Source organism: Aotus nancymaae, unplaced genomic scaffold (assembly GCF_030222135.1).
Source record: "Aotus nancymaae isolate 86718 unplaced genomic scaffold, 86718_ANA_hifiasm-v0.15.2.pri h1tg000029l, whole genome shotgun sequence".
NCBI lineage: Eukaryota > Metazoa > Chordata > Mammalia > Primates > Aotidae > Aotus > Aotus nancymaae.
In genome coordinates, this window is record NW_026988442.1 from 52,997,556 (window position 1) to 53,019,359 (window position 21,804).

General features: G+C 34.1%; 1 protein-coding gene across 22 annotated transcripts in view; it reads left to right on the forward strand.

The window, feature by feature from the left end:
- The window catches only part of BAZ2B (bromodomain adjacent to zinc finger domain 2B), a 432,545-nt gene that overhangs the window by 349,196 nt on the left and 61,545 nt on the right, over window positions 1-21,804 (forward strand). For 12 of the 22 annotated variants that reach the window (XM_064382711.1, XM_064382695.1, XM_064382705.1 and 9 more), the window contains 6 exons: window positions 2,213-2,278; window positions 3,968-4,033; window positions 5,457-5,501; window positions 5,744-5,776; window positions 7,028-7,093; window positions 19,950-20,090. In XM_064382711.1, the coding sequence (XP_064238781.1) occupies window positions 2,213-2,278; window positions 3,968-4,033; window positions 5,457-5,501; window positions 5,744-5,776; window positions 7,028-7,093; window positions 19,950-20,090 (417 nt within the window). The remainder of the gene's footprint in view (window positions 1-2,212; window positions 2,279-3,967; window positions 4,034-5,456; window positions 5,502-5,743; window positions 5,777-7,027; window positions 7,094-19,949; window positions 20,091-21,804) is intronic. The other 10 variants (XM_064382698.1, XM_064382703.1, XM_064382709.1 and 7 more) reach the window with 2 other exon arrangements.

A 21,804-nucleotide genomic window follows, 5' to 3' on the forward strand; every position in this document is an offset into this window, starting at 1 on the left:
TTAATGGAGAACGAGTGTGTTCCAATAACAGAAGCAGGCTTCAAAAGGTGGGTGATAAGAAAATTCCGTGAATTAAAAGAACTTGTTCTAACCCAATGCAAAGAAACCAAGCACCTTGAAAAAAGGTTTGACGAAATGTTAACGAGAATGGACAATTTAGAGAGGAATATAAGCGAATTGATGGAGCTGAAAAACACAACACGAGAACTTCGCGAAGTATGCACAAGTTTAAACAGTCGAATTGGTCAAGCAGAAGAAAGGATATCAGAAGTCGAGGACCAGCTCAGTGAAATGAAACGAGAAGACAAGATTGGAGAAAAAAGGATAAAAAGAAATGAGCAAAGTCTCCAGGAAATATGGGACTATGTGAAAAGAGCTAATTTACGTTTGATAGGTGTACCTGAATGTGACGAAGAGAATGAATCCAAGCTGGAAAATACTCTTCAGGATATCATTCAGGAAAACTTTCCCAACCTAGCAAGGCAGGGTAATATTCAACTCCAGGTAATACAGAGAACACCACAAAGATATTCTTCAAGAAGACCAACCCCAAGGCACATAATTGCCAGATTTATTAGGGTTGAAATGAAGGAGAAAATACTAAGGGCAGCCAGAGAGAAAGGTCAGGTTACCCATAAAGGGAAACCTATCAGACTTACAGCAGATCTCTCAGCAGAAACCCTACAAGCCAGAAAAGAGTGGGGACCAATATTTAATATCCTTAAAGAAAAGAACTTTCAACCCAGAATTTCATATCCAGCCAAACTAAGCTTTATGAGCAAAGGAAAAATTAAATCTTTTGCGAACAAACAAGTACTTAGAGACTTCACCACCACCAGACCTGCTCTACAAGAGCTTCTGAAAGAAGCACTATACATATAAAGGAACAACCAATATCAGCCTTTCCAAAAATATATCAAAAAGCAAAGAGCATTAACACAATGAAAAATGTACACCAACTAATGGGCAAAACAGCCAGCTAGCATCAAATGACAGTATTAAACTTAGATATATTCTAATTGGATTAAAAGCCAAAACCCATCGGTATGCTGCATCCAGACCCATCTCACATACAACAATACACAAAGACTCAAAGAGAAGGAGGAAGATTTACCATCCAAACAGAGAGTAAAAATAAACAAATAAACAAAAAGCAGGAGATGCAATTCTCACCTCTGATAAAGTAGACTTTAAAGCAACAAAGATCAAAAGAGGCAAAGAAGGACATTGCATAATGGCAAAAGGATCAATGTAACAAGAAGAGCTAACGATTCTATAGATCAACCAGACAGAAAATTAACAAGGACATCCAGGACTTGAACTCAGACCCGGAACAAGTAAACTTAATAAACATTTATAGAACTCTCCACTTCAAATACACAAAACATACATTACCACCTCACACCTATTCCAAAAGCGACTACATAATTGGAAGTAAATCACTCCTCAGTAATCGCATAGCATTTCATAGGTTTAAATGAAATATTGGTTAGCTGCTTGTTTGTTATTTTCTTCCCTTATTCCTTCCTGTCTACATCATTAAGTATAATTATTGGTATAAAAGTGGTTTTCAATATCCATTACTAAATTGCATTCTAGCCTGGGCAAGAAAGCAATACTCCCATTCTCTCTCTCTCTCTTTCTCTTCCTTTTTCTTCCTCTTCTTCATTCTTTTTTTTCTTTCTTTCTAAAAAAAAAAAGTTACAGTTGTGTCACTATATACTTTTTAAAACATTTTATTTAATCGTGACAAATGAGAAAGGACAAACACCTCTCTATTTTATAGAAGAATAGTTATTATTTACTTAAGATCATTCAATAAATGACTGTAATCTAGAACTAGCCTTTTATGTTTTCTGACTGCTGATACATGATTTTTCTGGTATTCAGTCCTATATTTATTTCAAGTTAAGTATTATTTGTAATTGCAAATATTTATAAAGCTCTTCAGGCTATATGAGTTTAATCAGCTTGGTTTACTGAGTTGCTGTTTATTTAGCATTTGCATTTTACAAATTACTATGAGAAACTTTATTAAATCATATTAATTTAAGACATGAAAATATATATGATTTTGTACTAAATAATTAAATTTTTATATTCAACCTTTGGTAATTTTGTGCTTATAACTTCAATTATTTGATTCCACTCAAACACTCTTTACTCAGATAGTTTATTTAATTATCTGAAGTTATCATAACTTTTCCTACAGGAAAAAATTAAGAGAATACAGCAAATCAGAATGGAAAAAGAACTTCGAGCTCAGCAAATTCTAGAGGTAGAATTCTTAAATTTAATATAATTAAAGTAATATAGCCATATATTTTAAAGTCTGCAAAAGTAAAAATTTTGCATGCATGTTTTCTCACACAAATTAATATGTTTGTCAGATATTCTCTTTAAACATTCTGCATAGAGTAAAACTTTATCTGAGCCTTATTTAGCAAGCTAATCTAATCCTAACAGTAAAGATGTACAAAATGAGACACAAGAGACAGAAAACTTGTGAGCAGTCAATAGAGTTGTCATAAAGTTCATGTGCTAAAATGTTTTACTTTTATGAGAGTAAACAACAGAAGAAAAATCATTAGGGCTTATACTACGATATTTACTTTTAATTTAGAAACAGATGTTTACAGAAGTAAACATTTGAAAAGTAAAAGTAAATTTTAAATGTACAAAGTTTTATCAGATTGTTTTTCTGGTTTCTAGCATATCCCTCTTTCCTGCAAGCTGATTAGAGTAGAGATTGAGGACATCTATTGGCAACAGTAAAAGTCATAGGTAAAAAAACAGCAAAGGAAAAATACGGGAAAACTTCATCTAGCATATATAGGAACTGAAAAGCCTGGGAACAGCCTGTAATCTTTTATTTGAATAGCAAGCAATTTTCAAAACCTTAATAGCCCAAAGGCATTACTCTTTGGAGTGGTGCAGTATAATAACTGATGTTCAAAATAATTGCTCTGAGTCATCAAGAAAATGCCAAATTATGTTTAGTGTACTGTGTCTAAGCAGGTATGTCTCGAAAGTATTTCCATCTAAAATAGTGAAAATAAACTTTTTATGTTTAAAATTATTACAGCTTCTCCACCATTCAGAAAACTGCTGCTTTATAGAACAGTTTATTCCCTGAGGGCTCCAGATAGCTGAGGTTTTCTATGTTACAGTTATATTCCTTCTAGAAATACATATTTTCTTACCCATTTCAAATTAATTTTAAAAAATTGAAAATATTTTCTTTTAAAGTAAACTGACAACTGCTAGATAGTGATGAAACTTCTACACAGTTAATGACTTTAAGATTATGAAGCTTATGTTTGGTAAATAGCATGATCTTAATAGACTGTGTCTCATGAAAGATAAGATTACAAGTTTTCATTCTGTTAAAAAAAAAAAAACCTTGAATTTAACCACAATATACAGAGATAGGGAAAATCAGACTTAATATGCTTCATTTAATAGGTATATACCAATAATGAATTTCTTTATCTCAAATTTTCAAGTTTAAAAAATTTTAAATAACGTTAACATCTTTATTCTGAAATATTACTAATTCTTGAAATAATTTTTATTTATCAATTAAAATCCATTATGTTTTCTAAATTTTTTACAGTTTTAAAATCAGAAAAACAATATGACATAAAATCATTTTTCTGTGATTAAATTTTAAGATAAAATACCATAAACACACAATTATTTCAGACTTTTAACAAAGCTCAAAGAAGAAAAGCTGCCATATTCTTAAGAATCTAAGAAATTTTTGTGTATTCCAATGCTAATCTATAAATTAGAAACAAAATTATGTTAAACGTAATGTTAACTGGGGGAAATCTGTAATTGTCTACATATATGTTACATATTGTTTCGTACGTTGTGAGACATGTAGCTTCATTTCAAGTTTGAGATAATTTGCAAGTTGTAGTGGTGCTGTTGCATGACTTTGAGACCTGTTTTGCATGCACAGGCTAAAAAGAAAAAGAAAGAAGAAGCGGCAAATGCCAAATTATTGGAGGCCGAGAAACGAATAAAGGTTAGTTTAGATGAGAATCAGAGTTTTTATTTTTGAAAAATAAAAACTATACAGTATACTAGCATCAATTTTATGAAAAAATAGCTTTCTTCAACATGACTGTCTAAAAATATGTTTAGCAAATACAACATATGTATAATACGTGTTTTTATATGTATGTATATTGTATGTGTATTTTTATTTTATTATACAGGGTTTCTTGTAATGCTTTGAGCTCTTTAAATAGGAGACATCAAATCAGTAATGCAAGTTGTTGCTTAATACCTGTATGTAGTTTTGCTAGATAAGAATGACTCCACCAAAACTGTTCTGTGTGTTATTTATGTTTATGTTTATGTTTAGACATGGACTAGATATGGTATGGGTATGTTTATTTTTGTGTCTCAATCTGATTCCCCCCTTTATAACTTTTTCTTTGTTAATATTTAGCAACTGTTTGCTATTAAAAATGAAAAGGCTACAGAAACAAAAGCCAAACTTCATCAACTGTTATTCACCAATGATAAAATTAGCTGGTTTTAATTATTTTAATTTCAAGTGTTTGGGGTGTTTTGTTCTGATTTCCTGGCATGGAGTATAAGAGAGTTGTCCCCTTCCTCCCCAACCCCACCCTGCCATCCACCAGTAACTGAATACTGAAAGAGGGTAGCTGGGTGAGCCTACTAGTACTGGAAACAGCCACCACAGTTATACCTTGTAAAGCCAGGGAACTGTTTATCTCTTCTACATAGACTCTTTGTGTTTATTTTTAAAATTTCTACCTTTTCATGTCTGCCCTTAATGTTAATTTCATCTGTATTTTACCTTTATAAAAATATTGAGATTGGTGGCATTCCTAGATGGTTTGCCTTAAGCCCCATCCCCTTGGAATGGTGCCCTGAATCATAGGTGGACAGGAAAATTTCACACTAATTGCCTAATTTTTGTCAATTTCATTCATATGCAGTGTATAGAAATGAAAAATGATGTTAATTATAGAGTATATTTGGGAGCTTATATTCAGAATGGAGAGAGTTCTAATCAGCTAGATTTGAAGGTTGCAACATAATGTATTAAACTGATTAAAAAATACATGCGTGGGTTATATCTGATAGGTTCTGACCATCTAGCTAGTTAGTTCAATGAATGTGCCTTTGAAGTGTGCTGTTAGTTCAGTCATTCATTAAATTTTAAGTTAAAATTACTACTGAAGAAAGATCCTTGCTACCATGTTTACCATATTATACAATTTCTATTAAGTGTTTGTTAGGTAGAGGCATACAAAATTGAATTGACATTTTGTAAGTAAAAATTGAATATTGGCCATTTCACATGATTTACCCTAATGGAAGACTATAGAATCTCAGAAAAGGAATTTTTAATACTTTTAGCATGTTCTAAATCTTCTCCAAAAATCATGTATTAAAAGTTTCTTATTTTTAAGGAAAAAGAAATGAGAAGACAACAAGCTGTTCTTCTGAAACATCAGGTCTGTATACATATAGTTATATATCTGTTGAATGCATATTTTATAATATTGCTTAAACCTATTTGGGGAAAAATCTTCAAAATATTTTCTTTAAAATTTCTGAAATAATTTCCGCTTAAGTTTTTCTTTCATCTTACAGTTTATTGCCTTGCTTTGGTATTGGTGTCTTTTTGGGGGGTTAAAATTGGTTTTATGACTCTGTGATTTCTATTTCATAATGTTGTGCCAACTCTTTCTACCAGGAGTTGGAGAGGCATAGACTAGATATGGTATGGGTATGTTTATTTTTGTACATCTAACACCGCATTGTGATTTGGTTGTGATATGGTTGTCATAGCAATGCATAAAGTGTAGCACTGGCTGCTGTCATATTACATACTGCTGCATGGCTTTACAGCACAGTGCATTGCATACATCTGCTTGTCTGTCTATAAAGAAGTATGATGCATCTCCAAGATTTTACATTGAATTGTACCAGCCTTAAATAAGGCTGCTCTCTAAAAATTTACATTACTGATGTCACAGAGAAAGTTGGATCACTGTACAATTAGATATAATTATGACCCATATTCTCCCATCATTCTAGATGCAAAACTGCCACTGAATACAGTGGGAATTTTGAGTTTGCTTGATGAGAGAATATGAATTATATTATGGTTTCATAGACAAATTTTAGAAATAACTTTAGAAATATCCCTTTGGAGAAACCAAATGTGCTTAAACAAAAAAAAAAAATCGATTAGATATTTTAAATATGTGATTTTTTTTATTTTAAAAGTAAAGTGAGATTATCAAATAAAACTAGTGCTTATCTTATTTTCATACTGTGCCTTTAAGATTCCACCTGTTAGCCCATGGTGCAGCTTTTGTGGCTTTAAATAGTACATCAGGTGGCAGACATCAGTAAACAGGAATATCCCATTTCATTGGTGTTCTATATGAAACAAGACTAGTTTAACTAAATTGATATTAAAAACCTTAAAAAAAAATCCTCTAATTTGTTGGTGGCTTACTGGATTTACAAAATGATTTTGTCCTTGAAATAAAGTAACCAACTCTAAAATCATGAAGTTAAACTGACTATGAATCAATTTCTTCCTGACCTAAAATTTTAAGAACGACACAACCTTTAGTTTAATTGGCCATAGTATTTTGGTTTTTCTAATAGCAGATGTAAGGTAACTGACCTGTTCCAGCCAACCATTATGCTTTTTGTTCTGCCAGCTTTTGAAGGAGCATCACAACTGACCATAAGTAAATCTTGTATGCTTCTGTTTACACTGTCTCCATGTTCATTGCTTTACCTTTTTGCTTTTGATTGTTCTTGTATTTGCTTTCTAAACCTGAACTAAAACATGCACAGATTGGCCATTCTTGTCTTATATTTAGTATTTACTGTGACTTGTCTATAAATGCTAAACATGCTATACTGAGTTTTTGTTTTGTTTTTGTTTTTGTTTTTCCATTGGAAAATCAAACTGTTAATTGTGGTTGAGTTATTTTCCAAATTTTATCTGGCCTCATAGGAACGAGAGCGAAGGCGACAACACATGATGCTTATGAAAGCTATGGAAGCTCGTAAAAAAGCAGAAGTAAGTGTATGTTTCTAGAAAAATATTACCTTATAAAGTAATACTTTTTCCTAAAGGATTGGCTTTTCTAAATATACAATTTTCAGAGTATAAGGTTTGTTGTGACTTACTGGCTTTCATAAGCAAACCAAAAGTTTAGAGATAGTGACTGAGTGTTAGAACATAAAAGAATGTAGGAAGGATTCCAATGTTTGTGTTGGTTTTCCTGGCTAAAATTTTAATTGTCTTTTTTTAGTGTGGTAAATGACATTGGCTTAGATAAAAGTAGCTATTTATTACTGACACAAAGATTCACAAAAGTAGTATTACAGCATGCCTAGACAAATCCTATATGTCCTAATTCAAACACAAATCATTCTGACCCTGGATTTCTGCCCTAAGAATTATTCTTTAGCATTCTCTATGTAAAATTAGGTTGAAGTATTTTTCTTAAAATAACTTTTAACAGATAATTCAGAGTAAGAAAATTATTGCAGTACATCAGAATGAGCTTATTTGGAGTTTAATAGAAATCACTTAAAAGTTAAAATAAATATATGTTATAAAGGAATAACATTCTGTATTAAAACAGTTGAATACAGTCATTATACTGGGGCTTTGGAGGTTGAAAAACACAGATTCCCCTGCTGTTTCTGCCACCAATTTGCTTTATGTTTTCAGTCTACTTCTTTAAAATTGAGATAAAGATACCTACCTCCTAGGATTATGGGATTATCAGTGAGATAAGCATTTAATAAGTGAGAATTAATGAAAATGACGCTGTTTGATCTAGAACTTGGGAGGCCTGTATTTCCATATTTTGGTCTCAGCTCTAGCTTAAATTAGCAATATAGATAGATGTTGGGTCTGTAAAGAAAATAGGTGTATTGTTTTGGAACCTGTGCAAAGTAGCCAGATTTTCTGAATTTGAATTCTGATTTCATTACTTTCCAGCTATTTGACCTTGGGCATGTTATTTAATTTCTTTGTGATTCATCTCATCTATAAAATAAAGATAATACTAATTTCTGTTTCCTAGGGTTCAAGAGATTATTAGATGGACATGTGTCTCTGTGTGTGTAAAGTTCTTAGAACAGTGCCTGGTACCAAATAGTACTTAACCACTGACATTACGTATGTGTAGAATAGGCTTAGCAAGATGCATCACCAAGGTTGCGAACTACTGACATAGATTACCTCTTAGCATAGACTTAACATAGCTTGTAACATATATTACAGCGATCACTTTCTGTGACTTTTTTTTTTTGAGATGGAGTCTCGCACTGTCACCTGGGCTGGAATGCAGTGGCACAATCTCGGCTCACTGAAGCCTCCACCTTTCAGGTTCAAGTGATTCTCCTGCCTCAGCCTCCTGAGTAGCTGAGATTACAAGTGCCCACCACCATGCCCAGCTAATTTTTTTGTATTTTTAGTAGAGACACAGTTTCACCGTGTTGGCCAGGCTGGTCGCAAACTCCTAAGCTCATGATTCACCTGCCTCGGCCTCCCAAAGTGCTGGGATTACAAGTATGAGCCACCACGCCTGGCTAACTTTTCCCAAAGCTTATGGAAGTTTTACTACAACACTTTTCCTGCTGTCTTTTTTTCCCTAACCTTTTGATTATCCAGGCCTATTGACACCCTCTATGCCTTACATAGTAATTGAATCTGTTTATCTGTGCATGGAATTATAACCATAATCTCTGAAAAATGACAGTCAGGGAAAGAGAGAGGTAACATATTCCAGGAATTGGCATGGCTGCTCTCTATTCCCTTATGGAAACAGTACAGTGAAAGGAAGAGTAAGGAAGGGGACTAATTAAAAGCCTGAACACTGAACCTAATTCCCTCAGTGTGGCGAGATGGAAATGGAGGGACCAATTAATAACTCAGGAAAAAGATGTAGAAAATCCCCCAAGAGACAAGTTCTTCCCTACCAATTGTGGGTTTGTTTGTTTTTAATCAGAAGGAATAAAAAGAACCGGGGCTTGCCATTCTGGTTTTTCCTGGCAGGGAGGAAAGCTAACCAAAATAATAACACAGAACATTGTCTTCAGGCATACTAGGATTCATTAGAAGAGAAGATCCAGTAAAATAGTAAGAATGAGATCATCTGAGGGAGGGAATGCCCAGGTGAAAGAGGCACCCCAAAGGCCTCAAAGATGTGAACCCTCCCTCTGGTTTTTCATATTTGCCCACTAGGGCCTGGGGACAGTGGGAAAGCTGCTACAGAGAGGTGAGGAAGATCTGAGTTGAGTGGAGGATGGCAGCCATGGGAGAAATAACGCTGATTAAAATTCGGTATTTTAAGAATCCTTCAAAGCCTAAGAGCACCTCTCAGAGGAAAAGGATATACTCTTAACTAAATAGAGTGAATCCACTACAGTGCTTCCAATAAAACTGAGAAAGAGATACCAGAAACCTGTTGCAGCTCTCCCTTTCCTAGCTACATTTGTCCTGAGCAAAAAAAACCAGAAGTAGAATACAGAATACTCACTCACAAATCTGAAGTATGTATAAGTCGAAAAACAGGGAGCAGATAAAGGGAGAAGAGCTGAAGGAAAATTAACCCAGCTATACTGGATCAATACAAGTTATTAATAGGCTTGCACATATTAAGCCTAAGTACTTTGAAAATAAATGGCAAGGCAACTGTGTTAAAATATTAAACCAAAATAAAGCCAATAAGTGCATATGTACATGATGTAATGACTTAAATCCTAATAGCTGAAAGAGCCTGTTTTCTCTGTGTTCATTATTGCTTTCCTCAGCCCTCCCTATACATTCTCCACAGAGCAGCTGAAGTGATCATTTCAAAAAGTAAACCAGACACTATCCTGACACTATCCAGGGGCTTCTCATTGCAATTACAGTAAAGTTCAAACTCCTCACCATGGCATTCTCCCACTGACCTCTGCCTGTCACTCCAGTTATACATCATACAATTTGTCCCTTATGCACTACATTCTGGTTATTTTTGTCTTGCTATTATTCCTGAATGAACAGTCTGTACTATTGCTGTTTTTCCACCAAATATTCAGATGGTTCCTATTTGTTGTTCAGTCACCAATCAAATGTTAGCTTTTCACAAAGGCCTTCCCAACAGGAGAATCACTTGAACCTGGGACGTAGAGGTTGCAGTGAGCCGAGATTGTGCCATTGCACTCCAGCCTGGGCGACAAGAGCAAAACTCCATCTCAAAAAAAAAAAGACTTTCTCAGAATACCTAATTTTGCTTTTTCTTACACCCCACCCCATTCGTTATCTTACTGTTTCTGGGCTAGTTTCTCCCAGAATATAAGATCTATGAGGACAGGACTCTTGTCTCCCTATACCATTGTATTGACGGTACCTCGATTAGAACCAAGTAAATAGGAGATGCCTAGAAAATTGTAAATGAATGAATAAAGTAAAATTAAAGTGATTGTGACAGAACTAAAAAGTCAAATTAAGTACAAAACAATTATTAAATTATATTACTATCTTTTCTATGTAATTATCTTTATATGATAGTAAAATCTTTTAATTTTGTTTTACTCCAGATGGTGTTCTTTTGTTATAGTCAAACACTCAAGGAACTATTATTTTACAATGCAATAACATATGCCACAAATAATCCTCAATCAGAATGTTTCAGAGAATTTCTTAGGTAAAACTGAGTTCTTAAAATGTTATCGGCAGGGCAAGGTGGCTCACACCTGTAGTCCCAGCACTTTGGGAGACTGAGGCAGGAGGATCACCTGAGGTCAGGATTTCGAGACCAGCCTGGCCAACATGGTAAAACCCTGTCTCTATTAAAAACTACACACAAAACAAATTAGCCTGGCCTGGTGACGTACTCCTATAATCCCAGCTACTTGGGAGGCTGGAGCAGGAGAATCACTTGAACCTGGGAGGTAGAAGTTGCAATGAGCTGAGACTGCACCACTGCACTCCAGCCTGGGTGACAGTGAGACTCCATCTCACACACACAAAAAAAAGTTATCCTCTGATAACCATAAACCTGTGAACGGGTGTCATGGACTGGATAACTTTATCAGTCATTTTGGTTTTAAATTGTGTTCCTCTAATGCAGGGGTCCCCTGGGCCTCGGACCAGTACCTCCTCCTGAGCCAGATGCCAGAGCTTGATCTCCTGCCAGATCAGTGGCAGGATCAGATTCTCATAGAAGCACAAACCCTATTGTGAACTGCGCATGCAAAGGATCTAGGCTGCATGCTCCTAATGAGAATCTAATGATGATCTGAGGTGGAAGAGTTTCATCCTGAAACCATCACCCCCATTACCCCACTCCTGTCTGTAGAAAAACTGTCTTCCGTGAAACTGGTCCCTGGTGCCAAAAAGGTTGGGGACCACTGCTCTAATGAATGGTGCCCATAGATCTGTGATCAACTAAGTGTTAATTTTTCAAACTACTAAGGTGTGCCCAGGGTTAAATTAGATACTGTGGGTAAAACAAAAAGAATATTTAAGATGCAGTAATCATATTAGAGAGATAAAACTGAACAGTGTAAGTAGTTAAGCAAATGCAAGGCATATTTTTAATGATGACCAAAACTTTCACCCAGTCTTACATAAACCTCAGTATTAACAAAGCATTCCTGTATGTACTTGCCTATTTCCTCATTATTACTTACCATGCACAAGATGTAACTAGTGGAATGTCAATAATGAGCACCCTGTAGTTTCATATTCTGCCACCTGTTAACCTCCTAATGACCCAAATCTGTAATAATTTTCTGTTATTACCTATTTAAAGAACAAACTTTATTATAAAATGAAGGCCAAATGATACTTAGGCAAGAACAGTTCAAAATTCTGAATTGGCTCATACATAAAACTAGGATTAAAATGAATGTTGTGAATAATGTTTAATGAGTAATGAAGTTAAAAAAACAAATTGCCTTCACTATGTTAAGTAAAAGTCTCCTATAGTACCCGAAATTTTTCCAAGAAACTCCCCACACCTATCAAAGTAAGGAGGTAACACAAACACTACTTGTGTGATTCTTTGGATTCACTGATCTTTTGGATTTAGTACTGCCTCAATATATTTTTTCACTAAAAAGTTCTCAAATTTCTATTGGTTTTCAAGTTGTTAAATCTAATTTTTATAGTTTTTCCTTTATATAAATATATAATTAGTAAAAAAAAATTCTCAGATTTATATAACTTATCTCATTATCATTATATTAACATTAAAAGGTCATTAGTATATCATCATAGTTCATAAATATTTTCATAGTGTAAGAAATACTAATATTTATCCTCATGAATACAAAAAGCTTATTTCCTAATTTAATATGAAATATATCTGCTTTCATTGTTATTAATCACTAGAAATAAGGTTGATTTAAGCAACATGAGAAAGTAACATTTAATTCAAAATCTTTTGTTTTCATTATGAAAACTTCAAACTATACCAGTCACAAATTTATAATCAATTAACTGAATAATCAACCATAGTAATATTAACGGTCTTCTGCATGTCTCCTCAAGGATCAGTAAACTGCACAAGGTTGGTAAACGTGCATCTATCACAGAATGACTGTGTCAGCACTTCAGGAGACAAAGCCATAAAATGGAAGAGTTTCAGGTGTCAGAAGTCATCTAATAAACAATTTGAAAGCAGAAAAAAATATATACTCTGCTAATGATTCAAGTAATAAGGAATATTTTATAATTATATATTTACACCAATCATTTAGTAAAAAAATAAGTAGAATTGTACATGTAGACAGTTTCTAAGCAAACGCATTTTTGGTTGACAAAATAGTAAGTATACTTAAACAATACTTATGCAAATGTACTTTATTTCAATTTTAAAATTAAATTACTTTTATAAACAAATGTTATTTTTATATTAACGATTTAGCATTCAGGACCATAGGAAAGATAAAAATTACTTTAAGAAATTTTTAAAAATTCAGGGGCCAGGCACGGTGGCTCACACCTGTAATCCCAGCACTTTGGCAGGCCAAAGCAGGCAGATTGCCTGAGCTCAGGAGTTCGAGACCAGCTGGGCAAAACCGTGAAATCCCATCTCTACTAAATTACAAAAAATTAGCTGGTCATGGTGGCATGTACCTGTAGTCCCAGCTACTCAGGAGGCTGAGGCAGGAGAATTGCTTCAACCCGAGAGGCAGAGGTTGCGGTGAGCTGAGATCATGCCACTGCACTCCAGCCAGAGGGACAGAGTGAGACACCATCTCAAAAAAAAATATTCAGCAGAGTGTTAAATGTCATGTAAAAAAGCAGGTTTTGTAAAACATTGTTATTTATATTTATTAAAATCTTTAACTCAAGAATTAGTAACATTTCAATTTTAACTTAGGAGACATTTATGTAATATAATAGCTATCCTACATAATATTTAAAGATAGTTTATCTAAAGTAAGTACAGAATAACCAGAATATATAAAGAGCTCAACTCAGTAGGAAAAAAAAAATCTGACAATCGAAGTTAAAAATGGGCAAAAGACCTGAATAAACCAAAAGAACACATACAAATGGCAAGGAGGTATAGGAAAAGGTGCTGAACATCACTGATCATCAAAAAATGTTACGAAAGCTACAATGAGACATCATCTTACCCTAGTGAAAGTGATTTTTATACAGAAGACAGGCAATGACGAATGCTTACAAGGAGGTGGAGAAAAGGGAACCCTCATATACTGTTGGTGGGAATGTAAATAAGTACAGCCACTATGGAGAAGAGTATGGAGGTTCCTCAGGTAACTAAAAATGGAACTACCATATGATCCAGCAATCCCACTCCTAGGCATATACCCAACAGAAAGGAAATGAGTATATCAAAAAGATAACCTGCACTCCCATGCTTATTGTAGCACTGTTCACAATAGCCAAGATTTGGAAGCACCCTTAAGTGTCCATCAACAGATGAATGGATAAAGAAAATGTGGTACATATATACAAGGGAGTACTATTCAGCCATAAAAAAAGAATGAGATCCTATCATTTTCAACAACATGGATGGAACTAGAGGTCATTATGTTAAGTAGAAGAAGTCAGGCAGGGAAAAGCAAAATTTACATGTTCTCACTTATTTGTGGGAGCTAAAAATTAAAACAATCGATGCCGCCAGGCACGGTGGCTTACGCCTGTAATCCTAGCACTTTGGGAGGCTGAGACAGGTGAATCACGGGGTCAGGAGTTCAAGATCAGCCTGGCCAAGATGACGAAACCCCATCTCTACTAAAAATACAAAAATTAGTCAGGCCTTGTGGCAGACGCCTATAGTCCCAGCTACTCAGGAGGCTGAGACAGGAGAATCGTGTGAACCGAAGAGGTGGAGGTTGCAGTGAGCCGAGATCACATCACTGCACTCCAGCCAGGGTGATAGAGCAAGACTCCACCTCAAAAAAAAAGAAAAAAACCAATGAATGCAGGGATATAGAGAGTAGAATGATGATTACCAGAGGCTAGGAAGGGAATGGGGTATGGGGGGAAGTGAGGATGGCTAATGGGTACAAGAATATAGTTAGATAGAATGAATAAGATCTAGTATTTGATAGCACAACAGGGTAATTACAGTCAACAGTGATTAATTGTATGTTTTAAAATAACTAAAAGTGTAGTTGGAAGTTTTGTAATACAAAGAAATGATAAATCCTCAAGGTGATGAAAAAAATACAAATAAATACAGAAATTTTCATGTAATACTTTTGTAAGAATGTGATAAGTGGAAAGTTTTATTCTTTTTAAGTATTTTATACCTATAAAGATAAGAAGGATCTTATCTTTATATCTTATCTTTAAGATAAGTATAGATAAGTACAGTATAGTATATACAGTACTGTATACTTATAGATAAGTATACAGTAGCTTCTTTGTGCTTTATAATTTTTTCCTTTAATTTTCATAATATATAAATATAAAATTAAAATGTAAAAATAATAGACCCTTTTAAAAAATTTTCCCGATTGTTCTACTCACAGTCAATATATGGCCCATAAAGCAGTGTCATTTTTGGTTTTTCTATCTGTCTTCTACAAATGGCTTGTGTTATTAATCTTATTTACACTTTGATTCTTCCTGTGCCCTGGGGTAAACCTGTGTCTCTTAAATTATTTTTGATATATTTTGTGTCTCTTAAATTATATTTATATATCTTTTGGTTGCTACCAAAAGAAATGTGTTCTTCTAATTATGCCCAGAACAAATATCTAACAGAATTGATAGAACCATCAAATGCAGAAACCATAAGCCTCTGTGCAACATGATCTCTTCAAAATGACCTGTTTTACAATCTATAAGTTGTAAACTTCACACTAATGGATCATTCTACTGCATTTGTTGTTTGGATTTTTAACTTAAATAATTCTAAAATAGAATAAATTTATTTATATATTTGTTATTATGCTGTTGACTTGTGAAAATCCTTTATGTTTTAGAGTCCCCAAAGTAATCTTTTTGTGCAAAAATTTTCACTCTATGTGAACCAAACTGTTCAGGATAATCTAAATTTAATGCATTTGCTATCAACAGATGTTTCAACTTTGAAATGAAATTTTAACTGACTTCTTAACTAAGATATTAGTAAAATTTTGATACAAACAGATCCCATTATGTAATATTATATTCCTTCATAGAATATATAATTAGGGCGATAAAAAGATATTTTGTTATAAATATTTTGTTATAAATGACTTATAATCCAAGAGCTCATATTTATTTCAACATTTTCTGTGTCTGGAAAACTGGGTGGGGTAAAGGGAAAAAGGCAAAAAAAATTAGGATGATGTATGCTACTTTGCTTATAATTATAGTTAATCTAAAATCTACTTTAGAGCTACATTTTGTAGTCATTTGTAGACAGTCTAAGTTATTGTCCTGAAGTTTCACCAGTATTAATGTAAAATGTTTTAACTTTCTTTTCATATTAGGATAGGTTTAATCACTTTTTTCTCTAGCAAATCAAAGGCCTGTTATGAACTGACCTTGGAAAATCACAAAATTCCATTGTAAAACTCTATTATCTGGCAGAGCAACAAAATATAATATTATAGAAATTAGATATAGGTTCATAATATGGCAGCTTACTTTGTCAAGAAAAGGCTAAGGTAAAAAGTGGAAAAATAGATTGTTCTTCTGAGCATTATACTAAGTCTAGCAGCGAGGGTACTATACAAATTTTCATGCCTTTATATTTGGCCTAAAGTAGCACTGCCACTTTAAACTTTAATTTTTGGCAAAATTATTGGTTAATAAATCTGCTTAATTTTTATAGGGGAGGTGTCCATTTGCAAGCATATGAATCACATTACGTGTTATATGGCTAAGAAATTAATAATGTTGAAGTAAATGTTAGAAATATACTTTAGATAGTTTTAAAATTTCTAAATGTAATCTAAATATTATTAATAAATGCATTGAATTCCACTTTTGGATTCAAGATTTGTATATACTCTTAACTGAAAATGAAAGATACCAGTTATGTTTGTCCACAGAGTTAAATATTTAAAGTGAAGAAAAAATTGCCTATTGAATACATTTAATGACCAGTTCAAAATGTTACCTTAATTTTAGTTTGTGTCATTTGAAGAATTAATCATTTAGCAAATTTATAAATACTCAAATGTTTTTATATGCCATACCATCCATACCAAATGTATCTGTTACAGTCATATCACAACTGTAGTCAGAAGTAAGAACAATACTTAGACTGTGAAGACCAGTGGGAGAGGAAAGTTGGCCTGATACAGGCTGAGAGTCAAAGAGAAAGATGAAATCATTAAAAACTTTCTCTAGGTGTCCAGGGGAGAATTGAATAGGTCTGTGAAGAAACAGGTGAATAAGTTATTTCCCCTGCCCTCTAGACAAGGCTTATACTTAAGTGAGAGAGATCAACTTTAAACAAACAGTTGCTACACAGTGCAACAAATGCTATAGTAAGTTGTATGAAAGCTCAAAAGCAGGAAGTACAAAATGTCTGAAGGTGTTGTGGGAAGGATTTAAAAAAAAAAAAACAGGCTTTATACAGACTGTTTGTGAAGGAGGAGGAACTAGGCATTCTAGACAATAGGTATGGCATATACAGAGATACAGTATTGTGACTAAACAAGACCTGGGAGTGGGGTACAAAAGATGATGTTAGCCATTTTAACCTCATTTACACGCCTGTCTTGGCTTTGGTGTTGCTTCATTCACCATTAATCATCCAAGCAGTAACTTCAAAGGGGCTATTCTGTCTTCTCCACACAGGTGTGTCATACAGTGTGGCTGGAACATGGGAAATCTGTGAATTGTGAGATGTGAGACTAGAACTTGTGTGGAGCTAGATTGTGACAGGTTTATATGTCATTCTAAATATTCGTTGGTGGTTGAGGGGACCTTGGAAACTCTCGCTCTTTGAGAGTCAACTTGTACCAAAATCACAGAATGTATGTTAACTCTATACAATTCATACTGAATTGAGAGACTCCACATTTTAATTTAAGTATACCTAACAGTAAATAGTAATAAATGTTTGTCTTTAACTGATAAAGGTCACACCAATTTCTATAATTTTTTGGAAATCTCCATTTAATCATAAATATCAATGTGACTTTTACATTATATTCCATATTATGCTTTTTTAATTGGAAAAAAGTATCACCAGCTAAAATTCATATAGTCCAAGAATATAATCTGTCTTACGGCATTCAGTGCACTCTAGCTTGTTGCCCATGTATCTATGGAGCGTGTATGTACCTCTAGGATTGCTACCAGTGGGAAGTTGGCACAGTGAAGAGAACATCAGTGTCACATGGGTTTTCTTTCTTTTTAAAAAGTGACAGTAAACATTTTCAACACTTTAGTAACTAGTAGTCTCAATTATTATATTTATAATTATTGTTATAAATATAATCATTAAGAGATCTGGGTTAGCTCTATGTAAAGCCATGTCACTTAACGATGACAATATATTCTGAGAAGTGTGTCATTAATCAATTTCATTATTGTGCAGACATCATAGAGTGACATACCCAAAGCTTAGATGGTATAGACTGCTACACATCTAGGCTATATGGCATAGACACTGCAGTATGTTCAATTCTTGATTGACTAAAACATCACGTGGCACATGAGTGTAGCAGAAAATTTTACAGTAGCTTCTTTGAAATTAGTAAGAGATATTTAATTTGCTTTTTTCTGTTAGTGATCCTAATTCATTGCTCTGGTGAGGAACCAAAAACTTAAATCTTCCCTTCTTTGGAAAGTTCTTAGAGCAACAGTTCATGTGTTTAAGAATCAAAATTTCAATTCTAGGGGAAAAAATTATTCTACCAGTGACTCTGCTGCCCTTTTGTAAGGGCTAGTAGTAATAGCACTTCCGGATACTGCCTAATAATTTGATTTGAAAATCTGTACCTGCATTGTGGGACTATTACACGTTAATTGTGTATATCTATCTTTTGTTGTTAGACCCTTAGAAACTGCTTTTTGGTTTATAACTGGTAAAATTAATTATAGAACTTTTCTGATGTCAACATAAGCTTCCTTATCATTTGTCCTCCCAAAATGTCTGCATGAATCAGTAACCCAGAAATTCAGAGGCAATATAAAAACGAACAGTAATTTGTGCATGTCATATAAAGAGGCCCTGATGATCTGGCCTCTGGCTATGATAATATTCAACAACTATTCAACTTGCAACCTACACTCCAGTCTTGAAACTGCTAGCAATTTTTCTACTCTCTGGTCCCATGTTCTTCCCCACTCCTCTCTTTCTCCCTGTTGGCAGTTCCCTTCAGCAGCAGTCAGGGTGCTCACTTACCAGTGATAATTGAAATGGAGATGATTAGACTGTGGGCATAAGTAGTAATAGAGTACAGAAAGCAATGAGTGCTATGTTAAAATCAGAGTTAAGAGCTATGAGATGTAATAGAAATTGGTAGTGTTTAATTAGGATTTAAATATGCAAGATTGGAAAAATGAACTTTTTAATTGGCATGAACCAATATACGCAACTAAGGAAATAAATATTCCATCAGGAATAGCAAATTCTCAACCTACACAGACAAAAAAATGTGAGCAGTAAGATTAGAAAAGAAGAGTCTGGAATTCAAAAGTAAAGACTTAGACCTTATTTTGATAGAAAATTAAAAGACTTTTAATCAAGGAAGAGATAGAATCAGCCTTACAAAAGTAAACCAATTAGCAATGTGTGGCACATGTGCAGTAGTAGGTTAGAATTGACTTATGATTCTACTGTTGTCTCTCCTCTAAATAAATGAGAGCTATATTTGAGATATGATGATAAAGTAGTGATAATGATATAATAGAAAATCTCTTCACTTCCTCCAACAAAAAGTCATTCCCCACACAGACAAGTCAGTTATTTCCATATTATTGCCATTACCAAAACAATTTTAATGCTTTTGAAATTGCCTTCAGAATTGATTTTACATTCTCTTTAAGTGTTGTTTATGGTGGTGAATAATATTTTTCTTTCATCACAGGTGCTGTCTTAAGACTAGCTAATTCACTTTGAAAGAACTGCTTTTGCAAATTCAAACATGTTACTTCCACTTTCCTGCTGTAAATCCTTTGCTTCTTGGAGCCACACTAAAATTTGTGCTGATAACTTTACTTAGTAAGATATGTAGTTACCCGTGTGCATTTTAAGTACCTGCTTTTATTAATAAGTATTTTATTCTTATAACTTGGCAAATGATTGAACAAATTTTGAATAATAAAATAGTCTAGGTTGAATCTAATATTGATATTAAATATATACAGTCAAGATTATTTTGAAAATCAGAGAGTAAGATTAATGAAAAGCAAAATAATACATTGTTGCTATATAATTCTAAGTTTATCCCAACGTATACAATGATTAAGAAGAATATGTGTACATTATTTTCTTTTTAAGGAAAAAGAACGGTTGAAGCAAGAAAAACGTGATGAGAAAAGATTAAATAAAGAGCGTAAACTAGAGCAACGAAGATTAGAATTAGAAATGGCAAAGGAACTAAAGAAGCCTAATGAAGACATGTGCTTAGCAGACCAAAAGGTAATTTACATGTCATACACACCATTTTATTAATTAATTTTTCCAGTTTTCTTACCTGATTTATTTGCCAGAGCTGCTATTGCGAAAGCCTTTCATTTTTAACCATAGCAGTGAATTTCCAACTCTAGGTCAATTTGCCTTTCCTAGATAGCTGCCAGTAAACCTCTCTGGATCTCTTAGGCTGGTAATGGCAGTTTTATTGTTTGTTTGTTGGGTTGGTTGGTTGGTTGGTTGGTTGGTTGGTTGTTCTCAGACAGGGTCTTACTCTGTCATTTAAGCTAGAATGGAGCAGTAGCAAGATTATAGCTCACTGAAGCCTCAACTTCTCATTCCCAGGCTCAAGTGATCCTCTCACCTCAGTCTTCTGAGTAGCTGGAACCACAGACGCTTGCCATCATGCCTGGCTAGTTTTTTGGGTTTGTTATTTTAATTTTATGTAGAGACAGGGTCTTCTGTTGCCCAGGCTGGTCCCCAACTCCTGGACTCAAGTGATCCAACCACCTCAGTCTCCCAAAGTGCTGGGATTCCAGGCATGGACAAATCTTAACTCCTCCCTACATGCCTACAGATATTTAAATAAATTAGGATTTATAATCTATGACCTACTTCAGTGCTTTCTTTCTTTCTTTCTTTTTTTTTTTTTGAGAGCCTCACTCTGTTGCCCAGGCTGGAGTGTGCAGTGGCACGATCTCAGCTCACTGCAACCTCTGCCTCCTGGGTTCAAGCAATTCTCTTGTATCAGCCTCCCAAGTAGCTGGGACCACAGGCACCCACCACCACGCCCGGCTAACCTTTGTATTTTTAGTAGAGATGGGGTTTCACTATATTGGTCAGGCTGGTCTCGAACTACTGACCTCAGGTGATCCACCTATCACAGTCTCCCAAAATGCTGGGATTACAGGCGTGAGCCACTGCACCCAACCTGACCTACTTCAGGGCTTTAGGTGGCCAACCTTTGAACATGTTTACTACATGCTGGGACTATGCTAAGCACTTATTTGAATTTTGTCATTTAATCATCAATACAGTCCTTTGGTGTTGGTATTTTTTCCCATTTACACATGAGAAAACTGAGACACAAAGATGTTAAGGAACTTGCCCAAGATTATACAACTAATAAATGGCAATTTGGATTCAAACTCCAGTTTGTTAAACTCCAGAGCCTATACTGTTTACCATCCTGAAAACCAAGAAACTGTGTCCAACCAAAGTACCTCATATGTGTTTTGTCTTCCATAGTGCTTCACAGACATGTAATGTTGCTGAAATATAAAAGTATAAATTTAGAAAGCTTGCTATAATCTTGGCAACCAGCATAATTTCATATACTTTTGAGTAGGAATCAATTATGTTTTGACTGTAGTTAAGAAGATGGTACTTCCAGAAAAATATCAATAATGCATTTCATCTCTATATTATTATACTTCATTAGTAGGCTATGTATTTACTTATATACAATATTCAAATGATATGCAAGTAATTATTGTCCCTTGATTTATGTAAGCTCTTTTCTAAAGTGCTTAAAGCAAACTTTTAGTACCCTAGAATGGATTGAACTATATTAACATTCTATTTACTTAGCATAAATGCTTCTAAATAAAAATGAGAGTATACTTAATAGTTTTAGTCATTTGGATGTTTAAATTTTCCTAAGCAGAGAATGGGTATATAAATTAGTTAACACATTTAATAAGCTCATAGTGATCAAGCTTTC